Source organism: Polypterus senegalus, chromosome 13 (genome assembly GCF_016835505.1).
Source record: "Polypterus senegalus isolate Bchr_013 chromosome 13, ASM1683550v1, whole genome shotgun sequence".
Lineage (NCBI taxonomy): Eukaryota > Metazoa > Chordata > Cladistia > Polypteriformes > Polypteridae > Polypterus > Polypterus senegalus.
This window is the reverse complement of record NC_053166.1, coordinates 141,189,605-141,215,349: the sequence shown is the minus strand read 5'-3', so window position 1 is coordinate 141,215,349 and position 25,745 is coordinate 141,189,605. Positions and strand designations below refer to the sequence as shown.

The 25,745-nt window shown below is 37.9% G+C and overlaps 1 protein-coding gene across 1 annotated transcript in view; it reads right to left on the bottom strand.

Annotated features, from left to right (window-relative positions):
* Window positions 1–25,745, bottom strand: part of llgl1 (LLGL scribble cell polarity complex component 1) — a 96,043-nt gene that overhangs the window by 7,850 nt on the left and 62,448 nt on the right. The window contains exons 8-21 of the mRNA XM_039776237.1: window positions 25,483–25,537; window positions 21,975–22,129; window positions 21,436–21,653; window positions 20,331–20,398; window positions 19,535–19,688; window positions 16,375–16,479; window positions 15,849–16,141; window positions 15,051–15,204; window positions 13,912–14,065; window positions 9,455–9,738; window positions 6,924–7,188; window positions 6,436–6,550; window positions 5,625–5,704; window positions 4,086–4,209 (exon numbers count right to left, since the gene is read on the bottom strand). Of these exons, the coding sequence (XP_039632171.1) occupies window positions 4,086–4,209; window positions 5,625–5,704; window positions 6,436–6,550; window positions 6,924–7,188; window positions 9,455–9,738; window positions 13,912–14,065; window positions 15,051–15,204; window positions 15,849–16,141; window positions 16,375–16,479; window positions 19,535–19,688; window positions 20,331–20,398; window positions 21,436–21,653; window positions 21,975–22,129; window positions 25,483–25,537 (2,224 nt within the window). The remainder of the gene's footprint in view (window positions 1–4,085; window positions 4,210–5,624; window positions 5,705–6,435; window positions 6,551–6,923; window positions 7,189–9,454; window positions 9,739–13,911; window positions 14,066–15,050; window positions 15,205–15,848; window positions 16,142–16,374; window positions 16,480–19,534; window positions 19,689–20,330; window positions 20,399–21,435; window positions 21,654–21,974; window positions 22,130–25,482; window positions 25,538–25,745) is intronic.

The following is a 25,745-nucleotide window of genomic DNA, read 5'->3' as shown; positions in this document are numbered from 1 at the left end:
TCCCGACATGCATTTGTGACACTTTATATACACAGAGATGCGTCTTTCTAAACAATTCCAAATTAATTCAGTTTGCCACAGGTGGACACCAATCAATCAGTCAGTCAATCTCTGGACACATCTCAAGAAGAATAAAACCAAAAAAGACGCGCTTGGCCACAATCTGGAGTGCCACAGCAAAGGGTCTGAAAACTTCCATGAATGAGAGATTTGGATTTTTAATAACTTTGCAAACATTTTTGAAAACATGTTTTCATTCTGACATTATGTATATTGCCAGGCAAAAACAGAACATTTATTATGTTTTGTGACTTAATTTGAAATGGAAAAACTGTGCGGAAAGTGAAGGAGTGTGAACACTTGGTGAATCCACTGCATGTTCGGCTCATTTGTTGTGTTTGACGTTCTAAGGTGGCTGATGTTGTGTTGGCTTGACGAATGCTAAGGCACTTCAAAAGCACTACATAAAATGAAATGGCAATATTTTGAAATAGTTGTATATAAAGACAAAGTGTATTGGGCTAAATCTTTCTGTGACATCTGGACACACCACAAGAAATGATCTTGCAAATTATCTGTCCAAAATGTTGACATCGCATCAGTCAGTTGGTTTCATTATTGCCCTTTTTTATGGGGTGTCTTAAATAAAGGGAAAGTTAAATATTGGGTCTGTATTTCTATCTGGTTTTTAAATGTCTGTTTAAATTATTTGATATTCTTGTAATGTACCATTCCTTTATTCTTACTTTATAAGAAGTGGTAGGCTTCAAAAACCAAGTTGGTTTAAAAATATCAAATTCCTGAAGTGCCATAATAGTTTGTAAATAAACTTGAAAAATGTTATCACAACTCATTTTGTAGAAGCTTTATTTTTCTCAACAAACTAAACTCGACAGTGGGAAACGTGTTTTTTATAGGCTAAGTGGTCCAATGACCAGTGTCTGCTGATGGATTTCAGAGTTGCTTGAAGATGCTGCCTGCTCCAGAACAAGGAAATTAAAGCTGCGTTTACTAATTCTACCTGCCGACGCTCACATCTGTGGGGAGGGCCTCAAACAATGACTGGCATAGCAGAGCCACTCCATGAAGATCTTTTTCAGATGTACTGTACTGTATATAGTTAATACAAGAACTGATCATGGTGGCCGAGATTTTTTTTTTAAAAAAACAGCTTTCATTGCTCAGATGTAGAATTGAAATAAAAAAAATAGAAAAATCCATTGTTTGAATGTTTGAGTCATTTCTGCTTTTGAGAAAACTAAAGTAAAGACTGCTTGCAGAAAGGCTTTGTAAGTGGCTATTGAAGTCCCAGCAGTAAGGCTGAATGGGCAGCAGGGGGCACATGTTTCCAATAACCTGTCATGGATTCAGATTCAGTCTGTTCTAACTGTCTCTTGGGATATCAACTCCATCCAAACCAAACATAACCCTGAATCAAGATTTACAAGTAAATACCTGAGCTATGCAGTGAAAGGGGCTTCAGAGTGAAGACCACAAGTAAACTGTATGTCTGTGTAGACTTAAAACGTCTGGAATTGCTGTTTGCGGATTCTTTAAGAGAATTTACTTTCCAGTGCAATGATAAATGGAGACATGTTGAAGGACATTTCATTCGCTCTTTGGCAGCTTTGAGAATTTCATTCCAACCACGTCAAATCACAAACTAGAATGCAAGTCCTTACTCTGCTCGGGTGGCTCAGCTTCTGTCTACAGAGAGGATTACGAAAAAGGTTCAGTACCAGAAATGTAACAAAGAGAAATCACGGCTGAACAACATTTGATACTAAACCTGCTCACAAAGACCCTTAGAGGTTCTACAGGAGCCCACTCTGGGCCATTTGCATTGTGTAACGCAACGCTGCTTGGAAAAAGACAACGTGGTTCACAGAAAACAAGAGAAGGGAATAACAAAATATCGAAATGCACCTCCAGCAACTGAAGGACACTGTCAAGATTACTGTATGGTAGGTTACGAATAAATGAAGGAGTAGGAAAAGACATCAACTGGTTCTGCTAAAAACTATAGTGGAGATTGTCTCAGCATCAAAGTGCAGTTAACACTTAACTGCATCATTCAAGAATTTTTAAACATTAATTTTCATTAACTATTATTAACAACAGTGCTGTACGATGGTAATCATTTCAAAATGCTTTTTTCTTGTTTTTTACTATGAGAAACATGCAATGTATGTTGGGTTGTAGGAGTAAAAATGCATTGGTATTGAATGTCTAACCAAAAGACTTTAGATCAGGGGTCTCCAACACGTCTACTGGTAGCTCACAACTCCTTTCCAAGTAGCTTGCCAAAGAGTTAAATGATCCCTACATAAATCTGAAAACTTGATTAGTCAAATAAGGGGTTGGCGAGCGTTATAAAAAAAATCACCACACGTTCCTTTTAACACAAAATCACCATCCACAATCTGAATTGCAATCTCTTTTCAATGTGGCATACACATAAGAGAATATCTGAACTCAAACTCATCAAGACCTTAGTAACACTTTATTTTAAATATCAAACAAAGTTAATTCAATTGTTCTCTCGTTCGCTAACAAAGCGGAGTTAAAGACCACGCCACGAAGCTGACGAGTGAGTGAGGAAGGCCCCTCCCCTCAGCCTGCTGCGTGGATCTCCGATTCGCACAAATAAATCGGTACCACAAGCGAACTATGATACACGCCGAAATGAGAGAAGTTGCAAAATCAACCGGAATGTTCAAGCAAATTATAAAAAGAAAAAAAAAAAAAAGATCTAAATCTGTTAAGTAGTTCTCTTGTGAAAAGCAGACAGACATACATACAAAGAGACAGACAATGGATTTTATATAGTATATATTTGTAAACCTTCAAAATAATGTGCAGTTAACGTCTCAGCATTTCTGGAGCTTAGTAGAGCCAGAGAACTATAAGAATCTTCACCGAGCAGCTCTGAAAATGTCTGCTTTGTTTGGGTCTCCATACCTCTGTGAGTCTGACATGAATTTAATGAAATCAAAGTTCAGAACAAGACTGACAGACGAACAATGAAATGACTCCATAAGAGTGAACCTCAGTGGCTCCACTCCACCATACACCTGTGTGCCAGTCATCTGACTAACTCAAAAACACATCACACATGCAACTGGACATGTGAATAAAGTGACACAGTGACATGTGACAAAATGACAAATGAAGAAGTCATAGCGGTGTATTTGTAATTGCGTTGTTTGGTTTTGACAGCATTCATGTTTTAATTCAATAGTGTGAGATATACTAGAAAATGCACACTGCCATACAAAATGCACTTGCAGGTGAACTAAATATTGTTTGTGATGTTTTAATGCAAAATGTGAGTTGTGGACACCAACATTTTGTAAATGTTCAGGCAAAACAAGCTCATTCAGTTTGCTTGGGTTGAAATAAGCTATGAGAGTAAACGTTAGAAAACATGAGTAGCTCTCGGTCATTTTCATTTTGTAAAAGTAGCTCTCAGGGGAAAAAAGGTTAGAGACCCCTTCTTTAGATGAAAGGTATGACACGAGACCACTGGATTGTGAGAGGCCTTCTTAGACATACATTGGTCGATGGGTTGTCATTTGCTCAGGTAATAAGACGCTCAGCAACTAAACGCCTTCTGGGAGTCGGGGCTGCACAAAGACACGTTCTTCAAGTACCAAACGTTGACATATTTACCCCAATTGGACCCCCTGTCTCCATTCTTGTGTTTTGTAATTTTGGTACATTCTGGTTGAATACACTCTGTGTAGCTACTAAGCAAACACAGTATTTATGAAGAGAAAAAATAAAGATGAAAAAGTTCAAGCAGAACGGGAAAATGAATACTCTTTACATAGTCCCTGCTACCGTGTGCATATGTGCACTTATTATAAAGTTGTTTCAGATCACAAAACAGACCACTGCTATAGAATATCAAAAATGAAATTAGCAAATTATAAATCTCCAGCAAATAAACACTCAGAGCAGATGTTTGCTCTTAAGGCTCATTGCTGTACTCTTCAGTGACAAGTACCATGATGTAAAAAGATGTCAAGCACACAAAAGATTCTTTAAGACAGACAGAGAGGGAGGGAGAGAATAATTCTCACACTAAGTAGTCTTTGACGTCTTCCATTGTGATATCCCCTGTGGTGTCCAGAGTGATGTCGGCGCTGCTGTTGGGAGAGTCGAGGCCTGATGAGGACAGCGCAGTCTGCACATCTTCTAGTGCTCCTGTGGGGAGAGGGAGAGACTGAGTACAAGCAGGCACATGAATATGCACCCACTCAATCAAACCTGGGACCGTGTGGAGACGAGAAGAGCATGTCTTATATTATTTAAGTATATGCCATCAACACACAACTAGAGTAAATAAAAATTAGAAGCAACTTTGCACAGGTTGCAACCTGTGTTAGGTTCTCAAATATTTGTATTACAGATAAGCCAACTTTGCGGTGCCTTAGGATTGGTAATACCACATGTATCTTGCATAGCTGCTCTGCCCTTTTGAAGGTTTTGTTTTGTTTTTTTTTTTAAATGCTTGCCAAGTCACCAGATGCAACATCTTTCATGCACAATGACTGCATGGTCACAACGCCCAGGGCAAAGACTAAGTGGCAGTTTGGGAGTGACGGTCAGGTCTGGCATATACTAAAGTACTGAGGATTCAGTTGAAAACTGGGTAAGTGGAGATGCACATCTAAGAATGAATCCTGAGTCACCTTACACTCCAAATTGTGACCTTAGATCTTCAAATGAGTTTCTGCTTATTATTCCAAGAGCTAAACTTAAAAGAAGTGGTGAGATGGCCTTCTGTTGTTATGCACCTAAAATCTGAAATAGCTGACCGATACAAATTCATCAAGCTGATAGTGGAGCACTTTAAAAAAACTGCTAAAACCTCTATATTTTAACATGGCTTTCTCATAGCTTCATTTTAGTTTAATCCTGATACTTTGTATATGCATTTAATTATCATTATCATTCCTGGTGGCTCTGTAATCTGTACTGACCCCTACTTTCCCTTCTGTTCTTTTTCCGGTTTTCTGTGGTGGCGATCTGCGCCACCACCACCTGATCAACGCACTGTGCTGTCCCTACATTGATGGATTAAAGGCCAGAAGTCCACATGAGCATCATCATCAAGTTCTTCCATGTGAACCCTGAATACAATGAGGACTGATTGAGGTCATTGATGTTAGGTAGAAGGCCTAGAAGGGGCTGGGTGGTCTCGTGGCCTCAGAACCCCTGCAGATTTTATTTTTCTTTCTCTCCAGCCATCTGGAGTTTTTTGTTTTTTTCTGTCCTCCCTGGCTATCGGACCTTACTTTTATCCTATGTTAACTAGTGTTTCCTAATTCTATTTTTTTATTTATTTTGTCTTTTTTCTCTTTTTTCATCATGTAAAGCACTTAGAGCTACATCATTTGTATGAAAATGTGCTATATAAATAAATTGTTGTTGTTGAATGAACTACATTGGAAAGTACATGGGTACACTTAGTAATCAGTCTATGGAGAGGAGATTATTTAAAAAAAGGTATTGCAGCCCAACAAGCATCCTGGAAATGAAACACATGCACAATAACATCAAAACAGTCAACATTCCACAAAATACTTAAAATGTCACTAAGGTGGTCCAGTACTCGCCTTGTGCTTCTCCTAAGGAGCTTCTTTCACTTGATGGTAGTAGTTTATGAGTTCCATTTGCCTGAATTGAGTTAGGGGTGCTATGAGGAAGATAGATACATAAGAGATGAGATAAAATGGTTGACAAGCCATCTTTAGACAATACGTCTTATGCCCAGTGCAAGAAAAGAGCATATGTACCCCCCCAATATGAAGCACCTATACAAATCACAAGTTAATGGGAAAATAAAGATGTTTTTTATATTTTATTTTTTTTACATATACATTTCATGATAACAATGCTCAGTTTTCTTTTCCTTGTCTCACCCTTTAAATATTGAAAGGTTCTTGTAATTTGCGTGCTTGCAGGAGGGGTTCTACACTCCAAATTACAGAAAATCCTCCCAAGACAATGACAAAGTAGGGGCTGCAAGGCAACAAATCTGTCAAACTTGGCTCCTCCGAGGCAAAGCCCCAACCTGGAATATGTCCAGGCTGTCAGAAAACATTACACCCACAGAATGTCACCACTTGGGAATAATGGTGTAAAGCCAACAGAAGGCCTATTATTTTCCTTTCCAGAGGGAAGCAAGACAGATCTGGAATGCTGGTCTCGCAAGCATTCCAAGATACAGTATGTGAGGAAGCTGGGTTGTATACAATAGTGCTTGCACTCATGCTTAGGGAGTTCAACATTTGAACCTTTAAGACTCTACAAATAACACTTCAGTAGAATCATAAAACTCTGTATACCAGCATTCAAGTGTCATGACAAAGCCAACAGCCATGCTTCTTGTCTGTTGGGAAGAGGTTTAGGAGCTTTAAAAATTACCTTAGCTGTGTGCAGTCATGTGACCTGTCAGTCTCAACAGCACACACTGGCTCTGTGATAAAGCGAGCAGACAGGGAGAAACGTTCAAACTCTGATGGGGATATTAAGTAGAAGCCTACAAGAGAAAGATCCGAAAAAAAAAAAAATCAATACTCAATTTGTGTGCAAAGTATAAAGGAGGCCAAGCGAGGTTCACTTTCCACTCAGCACAGTGCAAATTCTGCTTTTAAATTTTGTAAACGTTCAAAAGAGAGTGTTCCCTGTTACTGTTCCCGGGTATCTGCGATGTAAATATTTACATGGTTATCAATTCCAAATCATTAAGTTAAATTTTAGGGAGACAAACCTTTAATTTACTGGAAATACTATGGTGCATCAAAAAAAAAAAAAAAAAGAGGGGCCAAAGATATTTGAGTCTGCCCTTTATTTTTACAGACCAAAGTCTTTCATTGTTATTTCTAGAAGAACTCACTGGGGGCCCACCTTACCTTGGCCAGCTTTCGTGAACACACACGATGCAATGCCACTGATGTCCTCTTTGCGGATGCAGTCATAGCGAACTTGTGGCCGCAGCCCAGGTATTGTGAAGATGTGTATGTCTCCCAAGTTGGTCAGGCACACAAGGCAGTTCTCTGTGTACTCTTCAGCAGATGCACTAACAAAATTAACTAGGGCTACTTTACGGACTCTGCACCCTTCATGTGCCGTCAATTTAAATTTGGTCTTTGCACTGACTTTAGGAAGCATAAACACCTGGAAAGAAAATGAATACTAGTTAAAAATAGTGGACTATTCTAATTTTTTTGCTTCCGACAAAAAGCACAATCCAGTATTGCAGAAAAAGAAATCTGGAGGTAATTAAGTCTCGATTTGGGTCTCCTGCCATCTCTCATAAATGAGAGTATTTGGACATATACACATCATCAATTTAAATTCAGTGTAATCACTACAGCCCATTAGCAACCTTCAACTTTTTGCTTCTTTTGTAAAGTGAGTACCGGTTTTACCATTCACACATGACCATGTGTGCCATTAAACCATGGGTTCTTATTGTGAACGTGAGGGGCAAAACATTTTGAATTCTGCCTCAACCCAGTTTAGTACATACAGGTGCTGGTCATAAAATTAGAATATCATGACAAAGTTGATTTATTTCAGTAATTCCATTCAAAAAGTGAAACTTGTATATTAGATTCATTCATTACACACAGACTGATGTATTTCAAATGTTTATTTTTTTTTTTAACAACTAATGAAAGTCCCAAATTCAGTATCTCGGAAAATTAGAATATCAATTAAGACCAATGCAAAAAAAGGATTTTTAGAAATGTTGGCCAACTGAAAGGTATGAACATGAAAAGTATGATCTTGTACAGCACTCAATATTTAGTTGGGGCTCCTTTGGCCTGGATTACTGCAGCAATATGGCGTGGCATGTAGTTGATCAGTCTGTGGCACTGCTCAGGTGTTATGAGAGCCTATGTTGCTCTGATAGTGGCCTTCAGCTCTTCTGAATTGTTGGCTCTGGCGTATTGCATCTTCCTCTTCACAATACCCCAAACATTTTCTATGGGGTTAAGGTCAGGCGAGTTTGCTGGCCAATCAAGAACAGGGATACCGTGGTCCTTAAACCAGGTACTGGTAGCTTTGGCACTGTGTGCAGGTGCCAGGTCCTGTTGGAAAATGAAATCTGCATCTCCATAAAGTTCGTCAGCAGCAGGAAGCATGAAGTGCTCTAAAACTTCCTGGTAGACTTCTTCGTTGACCTTGGACCTCAGAAAACACAATGGACCAACACCAGCAGATGACATGGCACCCCAAACGATCACGGACAGTGGAAACTTTACACTGGACCTCAAGCAACGTTGATTCTGTGCCTCTCCTCTCTTCCTCCACACTCTGGGACCTTGATTTCCAAAGGAAATGCAAAATTTACTTTAATCAGAGAACATAATTTTGGACCACTCAGCAGCAGTTTTGTCTTTAGCCCAGGCGAGACGTTCTGACGCTGTCTCCTGTTCAAGTGTGGCTTGACACAAGGAATGCGACCGCTGAAACCCATGTCTTACATACGTCTGCGCGTGGTGGTTCTTGAAGCACTGATTCCAGCTGCAGTCCACTCTTTGTGAATCTCCCCCACAGTTTTGAATGGGTTTTGTTTCACAATCCTCTCCATGGTGCGGATATCCCTATTGCTTGTACACTTTTTTTACCACATCTTGTCCTTCCCTTCACCTCTCTATTAATGTGCTTGGACACAGAGCTCTGTGAACAGCCAGCCTCTTTAGGAATGACCTTTTGTGTCTTGCCCTCCTTGTGCAAGGTGTCAATGGTCGTCTTTTGGACATCTGTCAAGTCAGCAGTCTTCCCCATGATTGTGTAGCCTACAGAACTCGACTGAGAGACCATTTAAAGGCTTTTGCAGGTGTTTTGAGTTAATTAGCTGATTAGAGTGTGGCACCAGGTGTCTTCAATATTGAACCTTTTCACAATATTCGAATTTTCCGAGATACTGAATTTGGGACTTCAGTTATAATCATCAAAATTAAAAGAAACAAACATTTGAAATGCATCAGTCTGCCTGTAATGAATGAATCTAATATACAAGTTTCACTTTTTGAACGGAATTACTGAAATAAATCAAATTTGTCATGATAGTCTAATTTTATGACCAGCACCTGTATATGCACATTCTTTCCTAATACATCAATAGTCTGGTACAGTCATGCCCATTTGTAGCTACTCCTAGTTATACCTGCTTACCAACCAGGTCACTATGCTCAACATTCTAAAATGCTAAAAGGATGACTTTGTGGGTACAATACTTCTCCTTAGACCATAAAGTTTCCACACTGAAAGAACCGGGTGTACATATGCTTGAGACTTCAAAAACCGCACTGAACTAGTTGTTATAATCTGAGCAGTTTTTTTCCATTTTTAAGAAACAAATAATAATGGTAAATTGATGGACTGGGCCATCTGCTCCATTTCTGTATAAAAGAAAAGAGTTAAGATGTACCTTAAACTGCTCTTCAGATGCAATGAGAACAGAATGGCTGCCTTGCATGTCTGGTGCTTTGGCCAGGTCCCGGGACACCTCGTAGGGCTCAGGCAGTGGGTTACCCCTGCCATCCAACACAGCGATGGAAACTACTGGTGCCCTGTGCATCAACTGAATCTCCTTGCCTAGTACAGCTTCCACAGAGTGCTCAGAGAATTTTTCCTGTGATGGTACCTCCAATGCATAGGCATACACTGATCCAGAATTTGTGCCAGCCCACATTGTAGGTCCATGGTGCACGCCTGCAAAGATGATAATAGTTAAAAAGAATACCTGCTGAGAGGAACTCAGAAATGGTGGACCTCAGACCTTCTAAGTCTCCATTCTTGGCACTCATCTACTACATACCCTGTTCCAGATGCAGACTTTTTCCCCTTTTTAGTGGTTCAAGTGTTACCTTCAATAGAGCTTAACAGAACAAAACTGACTACTTAAGTACCATGAGGACTTCTTGGAACTTTAAACAGTAAATGCCTGTGCTTTAAAGTCCCTTTGCTGTAAAACATGATTGTCTTGTTGAACATTTGTCTACCACTCCCTGTGCCTCCATCCTTGCTTGGTCTTTTACAGAACTGGATGAAACCTAGTTTGCCTAAAAAAAGTTTTAATCCAAAAGGGCAAAAAAAAAAAAAAAAAAAAAAAAAGAGCCAATCAATTCAATACACGATGCCGCAGATAATTAATTCCTAAACAAAAGTTATCAGAAGTTTAAAAACAGCTGGTAGCTAAAAGTATACGCCATAAACTGCTACATTTAGGGAGGTTTAATGCAATTTATCATGTGCTCAGCCATAGTCTTCAAGGAGATATTGTTTTTACAGCCATTCACAGCAATTAAATCGTAACCACAAGTAAACACCAGCCAAGTTATTACAGGAGGGTGGTGACTTGGTGCTCTGTTTCTGTGCTAAACAATATGTTATGCCACTTAAAACATAAGCTTTGTATGCAGCTCATTAAATAAAATAAAAAAAAAAAATCCAAAAGAAAGTCTTCTGATTACTATAGAGCCACGCCAGCTGCACATCTATCTACAAACGATCTTGGCATCCTGCTAAAACTGTACCTCATGCCTTCAAATCAGAGCCCCCACCAAAATGGTTTTTCCTTTCATCTTGAGCGGCAATTTGCAGAATAGTACTAAACAGAGACAGAGTCCAAAAGTGTGACATAAATTGACAAACTATATCTGGAACTACCCAATATACTTTCCTCACCCCCAGACGATAATCTCTGCTGTCGCAAAAATCTTTTTTTTAAACACTCAACACAATGTATTTTGAACTCTGCAAAATATAACGAACAAAGCTGAAATTGTTCGACTTCTAAAATGCAGGGAACACTTGGGGGTTGAACGTTACGATTGTTACCTTCCCACCCAACTCCATGACTGGAATTAGAGTCCAAGTGAGGAAATGTAAGACATGTTACATCAGCGTGAAAATTAAGTTGACGTTACAACTGTGGATACTGTGCTAATATATTCATTTTTAATTATGTCACATGGTCCCTTAATTGATTAGCATAACCAAATAATTGTCTCTGTGTATTATGCCAGTCTGCAGTCCTTTGGGCCACATAATTACTTAACCACTCTCGAATGTTTGTCAGTCAAATCAACAATAGTATCTCTCCACTATAACTGAAAACAGTGGATGAGCCACCCAGTCATCTCGATCATCCACCCAAAAAATCCATACATTGACTCCGAGAAGGGAGAGGTAAGACGACTGCACCATCTGATCTAGAAATGAATAAACTCGTTAAATTGGAGTGAATTTTCAAAAGAGTGTACACTGTAGCTGAGCTTCTATGGCTTATTTTACTTTCACACTGTGCTCCCATTCTTATTTTAGTGTTCTTTACATGGACTGGATGACAAAATGACCCCCACTTTGTGCTACACATACAGTGTAATACACAATTTGGAATTACTGTGAAAATTGGTTCCACTTTGATTCACTTAAGGTGAAAGCTATCTGCATTTAAGGAGTGCCAAAAATTCACTATTAAAATGCAATATTGCCTTTGGTCAAAAAAACTTGTTGCACGTTTTTTCTAGATGTAAATCTGACTCTGTCTTTAGGTAATAAAATCTCCCTTGCCCCCAAAGCAAACATATTTCCTCAACAGTCACCACCTCCCAAAAAGTAATTCATAATGCAAAGGAAAAACTTGTGACCTCCAACTTATTATAACAGGCCACAAAACATGATTCAATTAAAAGTCTGTATGCATTCCTTTTCTGTTGTAACAAGACCTCTTTATCATTACTTAATTATTGTAACTATTATTTATCAGTACCACACAAAAAGGTCTAAATTGGGCATGGCAGGGGTATTTGGGACTGTTAACCACAGGTTATCATCATTCTTTTCTCCTGAATAGACACAGCATAGTCTAATTTATGCACACTGTTTCTTTTCTAATTAAGGACAATTAAGGACAAAGGGGCATTACTTACAGTGCAGAAATTAAAAGACAGACACAAACAGCCATCACATACTAGTGCATGCTTTTCTTTATTAATTAGCTCGGATTCAATCAATTTGGACAGCAAGCTCAAGTGAAGACAGTTTCTGCTGCCCTCTCTCACTATTCTGTCTTGTTTAACTGTAGAAACCCCCCAAAACCAAGGCCTACTGAAAAAAATGAACAGTTTTACATACCTTGGTCATTACATACATCCTTTAGTATTGTGGGTAAAGAAACATTAGTGCTGGTCACATGCTAATAAAAGACACTTTGTTTCATAAATAGTTATTTTTGTTGCCTATGAACGTACTTATGAAGAAAAGCTAATGTCATGGTTTTTAATAATGGTTAGATAAAAGACAGAGGTATGATGCACTAAACATCTTTGTCACCACTGAGAAAACTGTAAACTGTACTTACATTTAACACTGTGTGCCATAGAGGTCTTTCAGGTTAATCTAGGAGCTTCTTTTTTTGCTCTGGCCACTAATAAATCAATAAATCCTACTGATTCACAACTCTGCCTCTAGTACCACTGAGACTGTTGACTAGACTTTCAACCCTTTATTATAGGGGCCAAATAATGTAGTTGAAGCCTTGTTAAATGGACATTAAACATACAAGCAGTGAAATACTGTATGTGTAAATGCAGAAAAGCCCCCATAGAAGTTTGCTATTCTGAGGTGTTGCACTTGAAAGAAATGAGGGAGTTTCCTAGAGCTTCACTTTTACAATTTTGTTTCTTGGACGGATGGTTATTTCTTCCAAAATGGTCTTACATAGATAGTTGCTTTAAGAATACAAAAGTGAGAATGGAATTGAACCAGCACCTTCTACTTAAAAGATAAAATGAAAGCAGGGGAGACAGTAAAAATGTGTTAAGTAAAACTTAAAAGCAACGAAGGGAACCAACGGCTAGTAGAATATAAAGTAGGCCATTTTTTGTGAGTAAAGAGCAAAGGGAGTCCAGTGTAGTATATGAGAAGCTATCGTGATGGGAATGTTTTAGTAGTAATACTATAGCTTTATCAAAATTACTTTACTTGAATTGATTAAAAATGTTCCATTATTATTTTGAAAGCAACCTTCTATATAGGAGTTTTATAGAAAGCGGTATGGACCTACATGCAGTCGTATCTAATGACAGTCAGTTCTCAAATGTCACATTAGAAAGAACTTTAAAATTAAGTGCCTTGAGCATGGGAAAGGCACTATATAAATAAAACCTATTATTGTTATCATCCAAAACTCGCATGCGTTTTCGCTACATAATCTCTTGAATCTTTCAGGCATAAAAAAGCTTAAATTTTAAAGACAGTTTCTCATATTGAAAGGTGAAATATTGACAACACATCAATTGAATGGGGTTGGGGGTGAGGGTTAGGGCAGTTATCCACAAAAGCTGCTCTCACATTTTTGCAACCTTTTTACAGTAGAAGGGATTCAGTAAAAGTGTACTATATAAGTATACTATATAGGACCTAGCTCCTTTTTACGGTAGTTACTAAATATGCCAATGCATTTCAACTTTTTTTTCCTATGATATCTACAAGTCAGCTACCAATGTGGCACAAAAAAAAATGGAAAACACCAATAGGCATAGAAAAACAAAATAAACAGCAAGCACGGGCACTCCAAGTGAAGCACAACACGCTTACTCTGCAGATTGGAAGGCGTTTTAGATGAAAAGGGAATGAAAGATTTGGTAGCATACAAAAATACAAGACAGTTATGTAGGAAGAATTACAAAAGAATTGTACATTAGGCATTTGATCTGAAACCTTACCCCATGGAGCAGTATGGTACCATGGCCATTTGCTTCACCCACCTTTGTCATCTTGTTATCACTAAAACATTAATTGGATCAAACTAGAAATGTTCATTTAATCCCATGCTGCCTCCAACCCCATTCCCAAGCCATGCTGAACTGAACAACTTACTGTCTCGCAGGTACGTGTCCGCAAAGCATAGGCAGCGCACCACACCGGAGAGAGAATCGTCTGCTGAACGGGGCTCTATTCGCCGCTGGACTGGTGCCACCTCAACATCATGGGGTCCAGCCTGCTCTGCCAGATGTGCATTAGCTTCCTGCACCTGGAGGATGCCCATTTAAATACAAGTTGGAATATTGCCAGAAACAGGAAGAATCTGAAGAACTCTGACAGTAAGTGTATACAAGAAGCTCTTTAATTTTTTTTAATCCCTTAGAAATGGAGACACAAGTACATCCACAATACAGGATGGTTAGAACTATCAAGTACAAAGGGTACTCTGAAATCTCAGTTTGCAGTTACAAAAGTACATAAACAAACCAAGTTGGATAGCTACCTCAAAGACCTCAAAATCAACTGTTTAAGATCAAATCTTTTTTTCTGTTTAACTTTGCATTTGTAAGATTTAGGCCAATCAGACATTTCTAAGTGTTCGTTTGAGGCATCTACTTAAGACGGGTGCCAGCATTTTGAGATAAACACACATTACCACATGAATAAACAACCTTTCAGAACAATATAAAACTGAATATTGGCAAGTTTTTGTAATTTCACCTGTCAAAATATTGTAAGACAATTTGAAAAATTAAACAAAACAGCACTTCTGTCACTACCTTACCATTTTACACAAATGTTTGGAAGCAGTTCTACATTTTTTTTGCTTCCAAGTCCATTACCATAATGAATGTGTTTTTGGCTCATTGTAAACAGCTCTGCAAATTAGAGACCTAAATCACATGAACTTCATAAAGAACTAAATCAGCCAGAGGTGACTAATCACACATAAAACAATGTGAATAAAATGCCAAGTTCAAAAAAAAATTCTTAATTTTTTGTTTCAGTCACTGATCTTCCTAAACCTCTGTTTTAAAGAAACATGTCAGTGCCACATTCATTTCAGACATAAAGCTCTCATTCTATAGTAAACTGTCATAAATCATTTTACTTCATATCAGATACTTTTTAAGCCTATGCTCCTGTGGGTGGCTACAAGGGTTGACTCAGAAAGATTTCCTTTTTCTTCCACAAGTTTCAGCATAGGAAGAGTTAGTTTGCCCAGGTTAGAGTCGTTTCCCCACTTAGCTTACTTTGCTAGTTGGGCTGTTGATGGCCACTCGCTTCTTTCCAGACACTCTGCTTTTACGGATTCGCCTAAATGACTGGCGCAGGGATTTCTTCAAGGACTTGACCCGAGACAGAGGGCCTTCCATAGCCAAGGAATCATTGGGGTGGAGAGTACACCTAGACAAAAGAAGATTTCAAACAAGTTCAGCATATAAATTTAAAATGCATACAAACAAGCAAACATCTGAGTGATATCTGTGGTATGGAATGGCAAAAAGAACTGCCAAAGGCACAACTGTGGAAAACTGCTTGATGATCATGTGGTAGCTTTGCATCTATGAAGTGTGCAGAGTGAGAAACAGTGTCTCTGAAGGGATCCTCAAGTCATGACCTCCACAGTTCTATGTTGGTAGGCAAAATACAATGACTAAACTCCTAAAGAAACCAGGTAATGCAGAAAGGATGGCAAAGTATCCATGCAGACTCTGTCTGTGTTCACAGCATGTTGTCCAACTGCATTTAAAAAACTCCCTTTCATCTTTTCACAGCTTCTAATGCTTCACTTAAAATACGAAACCTTCATACACTTTATTTGGATGTCAGTGTTTTTGTTGAAGCCCAATCTAATCCAAACAGCAGTATGTAAACAGAATGAACAAAATGCCTGTGAATGTTTTCTTCAGAAAGTAGGAAGACCACTGATGTAGGTAATGGAAGGCACAGGGCATGTCAGATATCACTGCATAGTTAGATGCAAGGTCTGTTGATTATGAGAAAAGGTCCCATAGGAGAACACCAATGCAGGCACCAAAGGCACTTACCTGGCAAGCACTGGGCTGCGTCGGAGGTAATCAAACAAACCAAAGCCATGACTGGTTCCAAAGGCAATTAGGTTCCACTCAGCATTCAGAGTAACTGCAGTTACGGCTGCAGGAGGCATACACTGCACCAGAATGCTGGGCTGAAAGCCAGGTTGGAAACACACTGGGTTGCTTTTGGGCGCAAGTCGATCATGCCCTTTCCAGGTGAAGCCTTCCCGATCCTGCAGAAGGTCCACTGTGGAAATATTGATCATGTGTTCTGATTTGTCATCATTCAGCTCCATAAGCAACACCTGATGATAAAAGCATAGGGGGAAAAAAAAAACATTAAGGATTGTTCATACGCTATGATATACTAATAAAACCATATAAAAGTAATCATGGTTGATATGACTTTGAATTTGAAAAAGTTGAAGCGTTACTTAACCTGGGCAATTTTGTATTCAGCATAAATTAATAATTCAGCATTGTCCCCATAAAATATATCACATTCTCCAAAAGTTAAAAACCAAGAAAATACAATTACCTGTCCAGCTGTGCCAGCTACCACTAGCTTGCCACTGTATTTACATAATGAGATCTTCTGTATTCCCAAACGGGGATCATCACTGTATGGATCAAAACAGCCAACCTGAAAAATAACCCACATTCAGTTTAACTTTACAATACAACTGCATTTGAATATTTCTGATCCATATTTTATATTATACAGAACAGCATATATCTCAAAATAATACAAATAAATATTAATTTATTATTTCTGCATATATTCCAGAAGATTTAATATACAGATTTGATACTAAGGCCTCAAATAGTGTACACAATTTTTTTTATATGGGTGATCTCAGATATCCAATGTACATAACCGAATATTCTCAGACCTACTAAATCTATTTTTTGCTCATGGGGAGCTGCTGAGAACACTGGGCACAGACAGAAACCAGTTCTAGATAGTGCACCAGCACATCACAGGTCTTAAAGACACGTACATCCACACTCTTATCAGTATGGAATTACTAATTAACAAGTCATGCACATCTCTGGGAATGTGGACAGAAAACCAGAAATCCTCAACACTCTGGAAAGGAGATCAATATCCATATGAAGCTTACATAACAACTGTGCATGGGATTCAAACCTTCTACATTAGACGACGAGGCAACTAAGCACTCAGGCACAGTAACACTGCGTCAATGAAAATAACCAACTTTCATATCACAATTTAAATCCAATACAATACATAATTTCTCAAAAGCAACTTGCTTTTTCTGAGTATTATGTTTGTAAATACACTACTTTATACACCTTAAAATTTGAGGATATTTAGTTATTTATCTACGTTTAAGTTCTATTTAAAATCAGTCAGACTATATTTAAGAGCTCAGAAGGCAATGGGGAGCCAACTGGCTTAGCTCAGCAGGTCTTTCACTCTAACAAACCAAATCATTCAAGGCCACAGATCCCAAAGATTTATAGTCGACATCAAAAATCATTTTAAACTTCCACTTATCTTAAAAAAAAAACTAATGATAAAAGATAACTACATAAATATTTGTTTCTGGGGGACTTTACACAGTGGTAGTAAGTATTTATGTATGTACTGAATATTTGTAAATGCTAGTAATGTGTGTTAGTAATGTGGATCAGCATAAAAAGAAACAAAACAAGTTGATTTAAAGACAATTTTAAAACGATCTTTTCATCATTTAGTTAAGTTTTGTGTGCTCTGAGCCAGTCCCATATGCCAAAAAAACAAACATGTGTGCTGGATTGAGTGGCAAAACATGTCTGTGTGCTTGCACACATGTCCCTAAATGAAATACCTCCTTCCTAGTGCTCAAAACTGCTGCATAAACTCCAGTACCAGATTAGTCTAAAATTTAAATTAGGCAGATTTTGAAAAATGGATGGGTAAATGATGGCTTTAGCTGTATGGTGCCAGCTGTGTGCCTGACGCTGCCATTAGACGTTCCACTCAAAGATTATTTAAAATTTAAATAAGCAGATCAAGAAAATGGATGGATGGACAGTTAAATAATGAAATACAGGGATTATTCTGTCTGGGCAGTGAAATTTTATTTTTAACTACATGAGTGACATCTATAACCAATGATAGAACTTACCTTATTATATTTTAAATCTTAACAGCTAAAATGGCTGGACATCTTTATGTTGCCAATAAGCTTAGGGAATTTGTCCAGTTCAACACTTGTTTAATCAAAAAACAAAATATGGAGTGCCTTTAGATCATATTGCAGGACTAAATCAAACCAACTAAAATCAATTTCTTAAAATTAACATTTTGAGAGAAATAATGGTCTTTTCAAATTTCTTTTCAATCGGATCACAGACAATGAGCTACCCTTTCTTATATGGTATTCACATGCTAGACAGTTGGGTGACCTAACTCTGTTCATATCGTCTCTTATACAAGGCACTATGTTTTGCTTTCCTAGTCTTACTCCTAACTTTGTTGTCATCTTGGTAGTGTGTGAAAGGCACTATTTACAATACAAATTGATACATTTTTTATGTAAATAGAACAGACTAATAATAAATTGATCTCATTAGACAAGGTATCACAATCAATGAGGATTTAAAAACACTGAGAAAAAAATCCATGTTTCTATTAGCTGTTTAAGTATGAACTTAACAATACATAGAAGAGGGGAAAGGGGCAGTGCTAATCTAATTGTGTGCAGAGCTCAGCAAATCTGTTTAGTTTTGCAGCTGGCCTGTTCTTAATTATAGCTGAAATAGGAAAATATTCCAGCACAAGCCCCACATGCTGACAGCCCTGGCATGCCAAGTTCAAGTCATCCATTTCCTGTGTGCGCTGGGAGATGAGGAGAGGCTGGAATGATTTCCCTCATCTGCCATTAATTTCTTAACAGTCCTCATTTTCTTAAGTCTTATTTGGGGAAGGATGATCTTTGTTAGGGACTGTCTAACATCTGTGCTGAAGGATTACAGAATGGATAAAAGTAACATGATTGCAAAGACAACTTCAGAAGTTGTTTTTTTTGTATTGGGATTTCAGGGTTGTATGTGTATTACAAAAACAGAACTTTCTCCATTTTCCCATAAGAGAAGGCAGGTGAGAGTGTAAGAGGGAGCACCCAGGAGCTGAAGCTGTTTTCTTGAGATTGGAGCTTTTCACGTATGGACTAATACCCAACACCCCCACCAGCCGGACCTTGCCCTGTACCACTAGAAACCTTCATCCAAAAAAGTGTAATAGGTCAGCTGTATTTAAAGACGACTTAATTCTTCAAGTTTCTGAGATCATCAGACAAAGAAGGTCCCTATTACTAAGCACTACCCACTTCATGGGGATTACACGAATAAATAACTGCCTAGCTAGTGCTATACTTTACAGGAGAATGAGGCATGGTGGAAGTTTACAGTTAACTACCTATGATCTGATCAGATGAGACTGGGCTTCACTCAATGTACCATGTTTAAAGCAGTCAGAGTTTTGGCAGCGTGAAAGTGCTGTATAGACATTTACATTTTACTTTGGTGCCACATAAGTTAATGCATACAAATTAAATTCTTTTTAAAATAAACCTTCCCTTTCATTTTCCTGTTTTCAAATAATTCAGTAGCAAATGACACAGTTTTATGGGCCAAAATAGACCATGTAGAAAGCCACCTATCCATTTTGCTAGTGCAAGACCAGATACCTTTCGAAATGGAGGCCACTCTTCCTCACCAGGCTGTGTCAAGCTGTCATTATGCTCGCAGTCTGTATGGAATATGCTGGCTGTGTTAAGCTTATAAAGGGGTTTCAAGGAAACACCAGATGCATCCCAGAATCTAACAGTGCCGTCTTCATGCCTAAAATTGAGTGGGAAAGAAAGAGGCAATTAAGAAATTAAGAAAGCCAACATTCTGACTCTTATGAAGAAGTTAATTAAATCAAATCAGAATATCAGTGAGAAATCAATTTCTACTCCACATCTTTTATTTTAAGACAAAGCTCTCAATATGAATTAATATAACAGGGTCACAAACAAAAAAGCAACAAACCCCGGTGGTTTAACAGCATTATACAACTAGGCAACTAGGATAACACCAATTAGATTTAAAAAACGCTCTACAGACATTCAAGAAGAATCAACCATGTCACAAAACACATATTAATTAATATACTTCAGTTTCATCAATGTGGTACTATTATACCCTCCCCAACTTTAAATGGGTACTAATGGTGTAGTAATCTATTGCTAGCTGGACAGTTTCAAAGTCTACATGGAAAAGGTATACTGTACAATGATTTAAGTATATAGGAAATCAATTTAATTGCTAGTTCAACCCTCACCTGCATTAATACATGAGACCCTCTTGCTTCACCAATAAATTACACCACCATGTGATTCATAAAATACATTGTGAAATGTTAAACAAACCAGAATATTAGCAAACAAAATTTCAAGTAATCGTCCAGACTCACAAACTGCCCAAGAAATATTTCCTTACCCAGTTAAAAGGAGACCCTTCTGGATTGGCTCTGGAGCTAAACTTTTCCCACCATTCACTGGCCATTTCTATTTAATAATTTAAAAAAAAAAAAAGAAAAAAGGTTAAAATTGGTACAGGCAATTTTTAAGTGGTAATAAAATTGATCACATATGTAATTAAGATATGCCAAAAATGCTAATCCTAGCCATTTAGAGTGCATTAAACAGATACTTAAGGCAGAAAACTGTACAATGCAGACCTATTTGATAAAGACAGCTTCATCAGCTTGAAGAGATTAAGATTTTACAAAGTATGGGAATGCCGATTGGCAACTCAACATCCCAATGAGGAAAGGGAAACTGTAGCCTTGTTAAGCCCTCCCCTTGAGCTTTTACACAGCAGGAAGTTTAAAGCTATGCAGCCATCTGTCCAAGATGCAAACAACTCATTTGAGAGATCAGAAGGCAATCACTTCATTAACACTTGCTTTCCAGTTAACACTTCAACCACCATCACAGTGGTATGATGCTCTAATTCACATTACAAGTTCACACAGAAGCTTTCCTTGGATGCAAGAGAGGAATGGACTCTTAAATAACTTCAAAAAAACTGAACACGGCAAAGTAAACTGTGCTTTCTCATTACAATACAACTTAAATAAAAACAGGGACAGCTGCCATATGTAAATACATGTTAAACCTCCCACAGAAGGAAAAAGATACAGTATGAGAGAAAAATAAAGCCAGCTAATAACCTACCCAAAAAAAAAAATCAATGCATCTGCAAATACATAATATGACTGGACAAAGAGGCGAGGGTTTAAATTAAGAGGAAGATCTGTTAGTCATTTTGAAAGCTAGTTTGCATCTTTGTTGTTTACCTACATATTGCTCAGCATATCTCAAAAATACAGAATGCATTATTTTAAAACAGGACAGGCCATTTTTTGCACTTTACAATTGATAAAAAGCAAAAGGTTGTAGGTGAAGACCGAGGTCTATTCATTTAAAAATATACTTATAGTTTTTGGAGAACACTGACAGTACAGTATTTACAAATCTCTACAGATGGTAGTCAGAGGGCAGTAAAACCATTTGTACCTCAAGCTGAACTGTCCTCTTACCATGTGGGCTTGCTGTGGGTTCTGAACCTCTCCGGCACCGATGATTCTTTCCCAAAGCTTGGCAGGTACATTTGAGATGTGATATGAGCAGGTGATGGCAGATGAATGGAGAGGGGCAAGGTAGGGTGAGGGGATAGTGGGCCACCCAGTTGTCTGAAGGTCTATTGCCACCAGCTCCTCCTCAAGAAGAACCACAAGGGCACTTGGGTCATCAAACTCTGGCAGTATATTTAAAAAAAAAAAGCATATTCAGAAAACAAGCACAGAGCCCTACAAAGTTACATCATAAAACACCACAGATCACAGAAACTGTCCAGCTGTGACTAGTAGTAAGAACACCAAAGCTTCTAAGTCAAATTCTAACAGAGATATTTGAAAGACATGGAAAGGACACTGGATGTACCATGAAATTTACCATGTCGTCAAGCCATTTCTATAATGCATGTTGAACTCTGAGGAAACAATCTTCTGTTCGTTTAAATAATTAGCATTCGTGCTAAAGGAAAAAAAAAAAAAAGCACTATGAAGCTACTACTTACCATCTTCAGCTGCTGTGCTATGAACTGTAAAGAAGTCGATGACACGAGATGTGAAGTCCAGGGTCACCTGTGTCTTCTCTTGCAAGACAGTAACACAGTGCCTGTCCCCATAGCTGGCTCTGGGCATACCACCACTGAATAGGACAAATGGGCTTCTAAAGAAATAAAATGCATAGGGAACTAAAGTCCATCAAATGAACTAAAGAACATTATGTGCTAAAGTAAACTCTCAAGCAGCACCCTAAATAATCACACAAAGCATTACAACTACCCTTCTGTTTGATGGATGGATTTTTTTTATTATTTTTTACAAGAGCTCAGCCTTTTCAGTTTAAGCAAAAGGTGATGAAGAAGTGACATGGATGAACTTTTTAAAATGATTAAAGGAATACGCACAGTGAACCGAGACTTTTACTTTAAAATGGACACAGTTGGAAACTTGTTAAGGGTGAATTTCACATACTGTAAACATTTGGAAGTTTCAAAGAAATGTACTAAACAGTAGGATTTCAGTATCTTCAAAACTTGACTTGATATTATTTTTGAATTATTAAGTGGATAGGACTGGCAAGCTTTGTTGGGCTGAATGACCTTTTCTCATCCTAATTTTTTCAATGTTTTATTGCTCAATGCATGTTTTACTTGTGAAGAATTTTCAAGGCCTTTCAAGTTCGGCATGTTTTGTTAACTTCCATATTGCTCTAAATGTTGATGGATATTAATGACGTAGTTTGCTTGGAAACACACAAGAGGTGGTTAGTCTTTGTTCCATGATACCTTAATTACAAGTAGATGAACTTTGGCTACCAAAATCGTGTCATCTAAGGACAACTTTTGGAACAACAGTCCATTCAGGTATGCCATAAAAATGGAAGTGAATGCTTATTTAACCAGTATCCCAGTTCAGGATTAAAGGGTTGATTATAATTTTCCTGTTTACATTTAACAAATCTTCAAAATTGTTTTTCTTTGCTTCAGATAAAAAATGCTATTAAAAGCACTGCATTTCTAAAAGAACTGAATGGTGTAGTGGGCCAGTGCTCCAGGAAGCTAAGAAACCAACCTAATCTAGACTTGACACCAATTACATAGAGCCAACCTACAGCTATCAGCCGATCTTACCTGCATGTTTTGGAGATGAAAAAGGAAAGCTCAGATGAACAAAGAAGGAATGTGAAAATAGAAGCCAGGATTTAAACCTGGAAATCTTCTGCAATATGTTACCCTAATGTTCCAAATTGTAACATAATATATTGGGAAAAATCCGGAATATTTTTTTATATACATTACTAGGCTGACCCGCCTTTTAAGGCGACCGACGTTTAAGTTGATCACTTCTTAAGGCAATTCAATATGTAGATCAATTGGATATTTTATACAAACTCATTAATTTGGTTATATTGCATTTGAGCGGTATTACTTTAATACTCGTAAGTTTCTGTTATTTTTGTGATGAAATGTAAACTTTTTTTCTATATTGAGGTCGCCCTTTTGAACCCCCCTGATATTTACTACGCGGTGTGGCATTTGTAGTCCATCAACATTAATTATTTCCAGAGACATAATTTTGTCTATTTTTCCAGCGCATCGCGCACAAAAGCAAGGGAACGATGGGAGCACCAGAACTCTGCTCACATCATGTCGCTTTGTACCGCAAGCTGCAAGTAGTAAATCTGTGATAAGCGGAATACCGCTACGCTTTCCACTCACGGGACGGAAGGACAATCCCGACCGCTTTTATATAGTAAGAAAGAAGAAGAAGATATCGCACAGTCTGGAGTAGAAAATCATCTTTTACCTGGAAAAACGAAACTACAAATCCCATCGTGCATTGCAAAATGGATGGGGCGTGTGTGAAACTCCGTGCCTGCGTAGCACTCACGGGACGGAAGGACAATCCCGACCGCTTTTATATAGAAGGATAGGCAAAAAAAGCAGGTGCTAATTTTAAAAAGTATATCCCAGTTATACAGTTTGTAGTACAATTCAAATGTTGAGTAACCGGTTATTCCAGTTCCTTTGCAAGAGGCAGAGCTTTGGACCTTTGACTAAAAAAGGGCATGTACTACTCGGACAGGCTGAAAGAAATGAACATCGTGAAGTCTGAAGAAGGATGGCTAAGCCAAGATCTAACTCATATCTTCAGAATTTTCCAAGACATCAAGAATGTTCATCAGGTAGACTAAATTTAAGTATGTAATTTACTATTACAGGTAGGAACGGAAATAAAAGTTTCTTCACACAAGGAGCTGTTCGAATCTAGAATAAACTATGGAGTCTTATAGTTGATACAGATACTGAACATTAAAAATGTTTGGATAAGGGCAACAAAGCCATTAGTTATTGATGGAGTGAATGGCCACTTTTGTAAAATTTGTATCCTTTAAAATGAGCATTCCACAGACCACAAAATCATCAATGACAAGGGATGACACAAGGTTTTTAAAAAGTAATGAAAGTCCAAACCACTTGGACCATATGCACTTGTAGATCAACAGCATGGGGACACAGTTGGAAGCTTAAGGGTAAATTTTGCAAAAACATTAGGAGGTTTTTCTTACACAAAGAACGATAGACACTTAATAATGGAATAAGCGATCAAGTAGTGTGGTAGACAGTAAGACTTTAGGGACTTTCAAAACTCGACTTGATGTTTTTTGGAAGAAAAAAAGTGGACAGGACTGGAGAACTTTGTTGGCCTGTTCTCATCTAGATGGTTTGAATGTTCTAATAATAGTCAATGATCACTATGTCATTCAAATTTTTTAGCTATTTTTAAAAGAGAGAAAAAAGGTGATTAACAGGCAGTGTGGTATGGTGGTTAAGGCTATGGACTTCTAACAATGAAGTTATTGGTTCAAAGCCCACCACCACTGAAACTGTGCAACCCTTAGCAAGTCACTTCACCCACCTTTGCCACAATTGGAAAAAACAAAAGAAATATAACCAACCGTAAATCAAATGGTTTAAGTCATTTTGGATAAAAGCATTGGCTAAATAAATAAATGTAAATGATAAGAAAAGTGACATCAAAAAGAGAATATAGACCCCATCCCAACAGTGTACTCTCATTAAAAATGTATTCTTCAGTAAAAACAACCATCTATCAGGGACCCCCAATTTTGATGTAACAAATGAAAGAAAGAAAAAGAAAAATCAGCACAAATTTCAGCAGCCATCAATTGTGAAGAAGTTGTTCAAGTTCATATGAGCATTAGATGCAGGAATGTGAAAAACTGTTCTGAACTGATTAATTGCAAAAATCTAATTCTTGGGAATTATACTATCCATCCATCCATCATCCAACCCGCTATATTCTAAGTACAGGGTCACGGGGGTCTGCTGGAGCCAATCCAAGCCAACACAAGGTGCAAGGCAGGAAGCCATCCCACCGCAGGGCATTATACTAATGGAAACATTTTGACTTAATCTATCTATCTCCTCTAACCTACATCTTTGTTGGTCATTAATGAAGAAAACCTTCTGAAAGAGTTCATCTAAGACCTACCCAGCTGAAGAGGTCCTCCAAAGAATTTTGTTGATTGCTTTGCAAGGAAAGGGACCTGTAAGACAGAAGAGGTGGTAAAAGTTATTATACCTAAGACAGTCTTGTGAAAGAACAACAGATGGTATATGGCAGAAACATTTAGCAGCAGGGAAGAGGGGTAATGTGATCAGAAAACATTTTTGCATATCCTTACTTCTCACAAAAAAAGGTAAAACTTAGCCAAGCCATTTTCTTTCATATACACGAGGAATGTAGAACTTGGT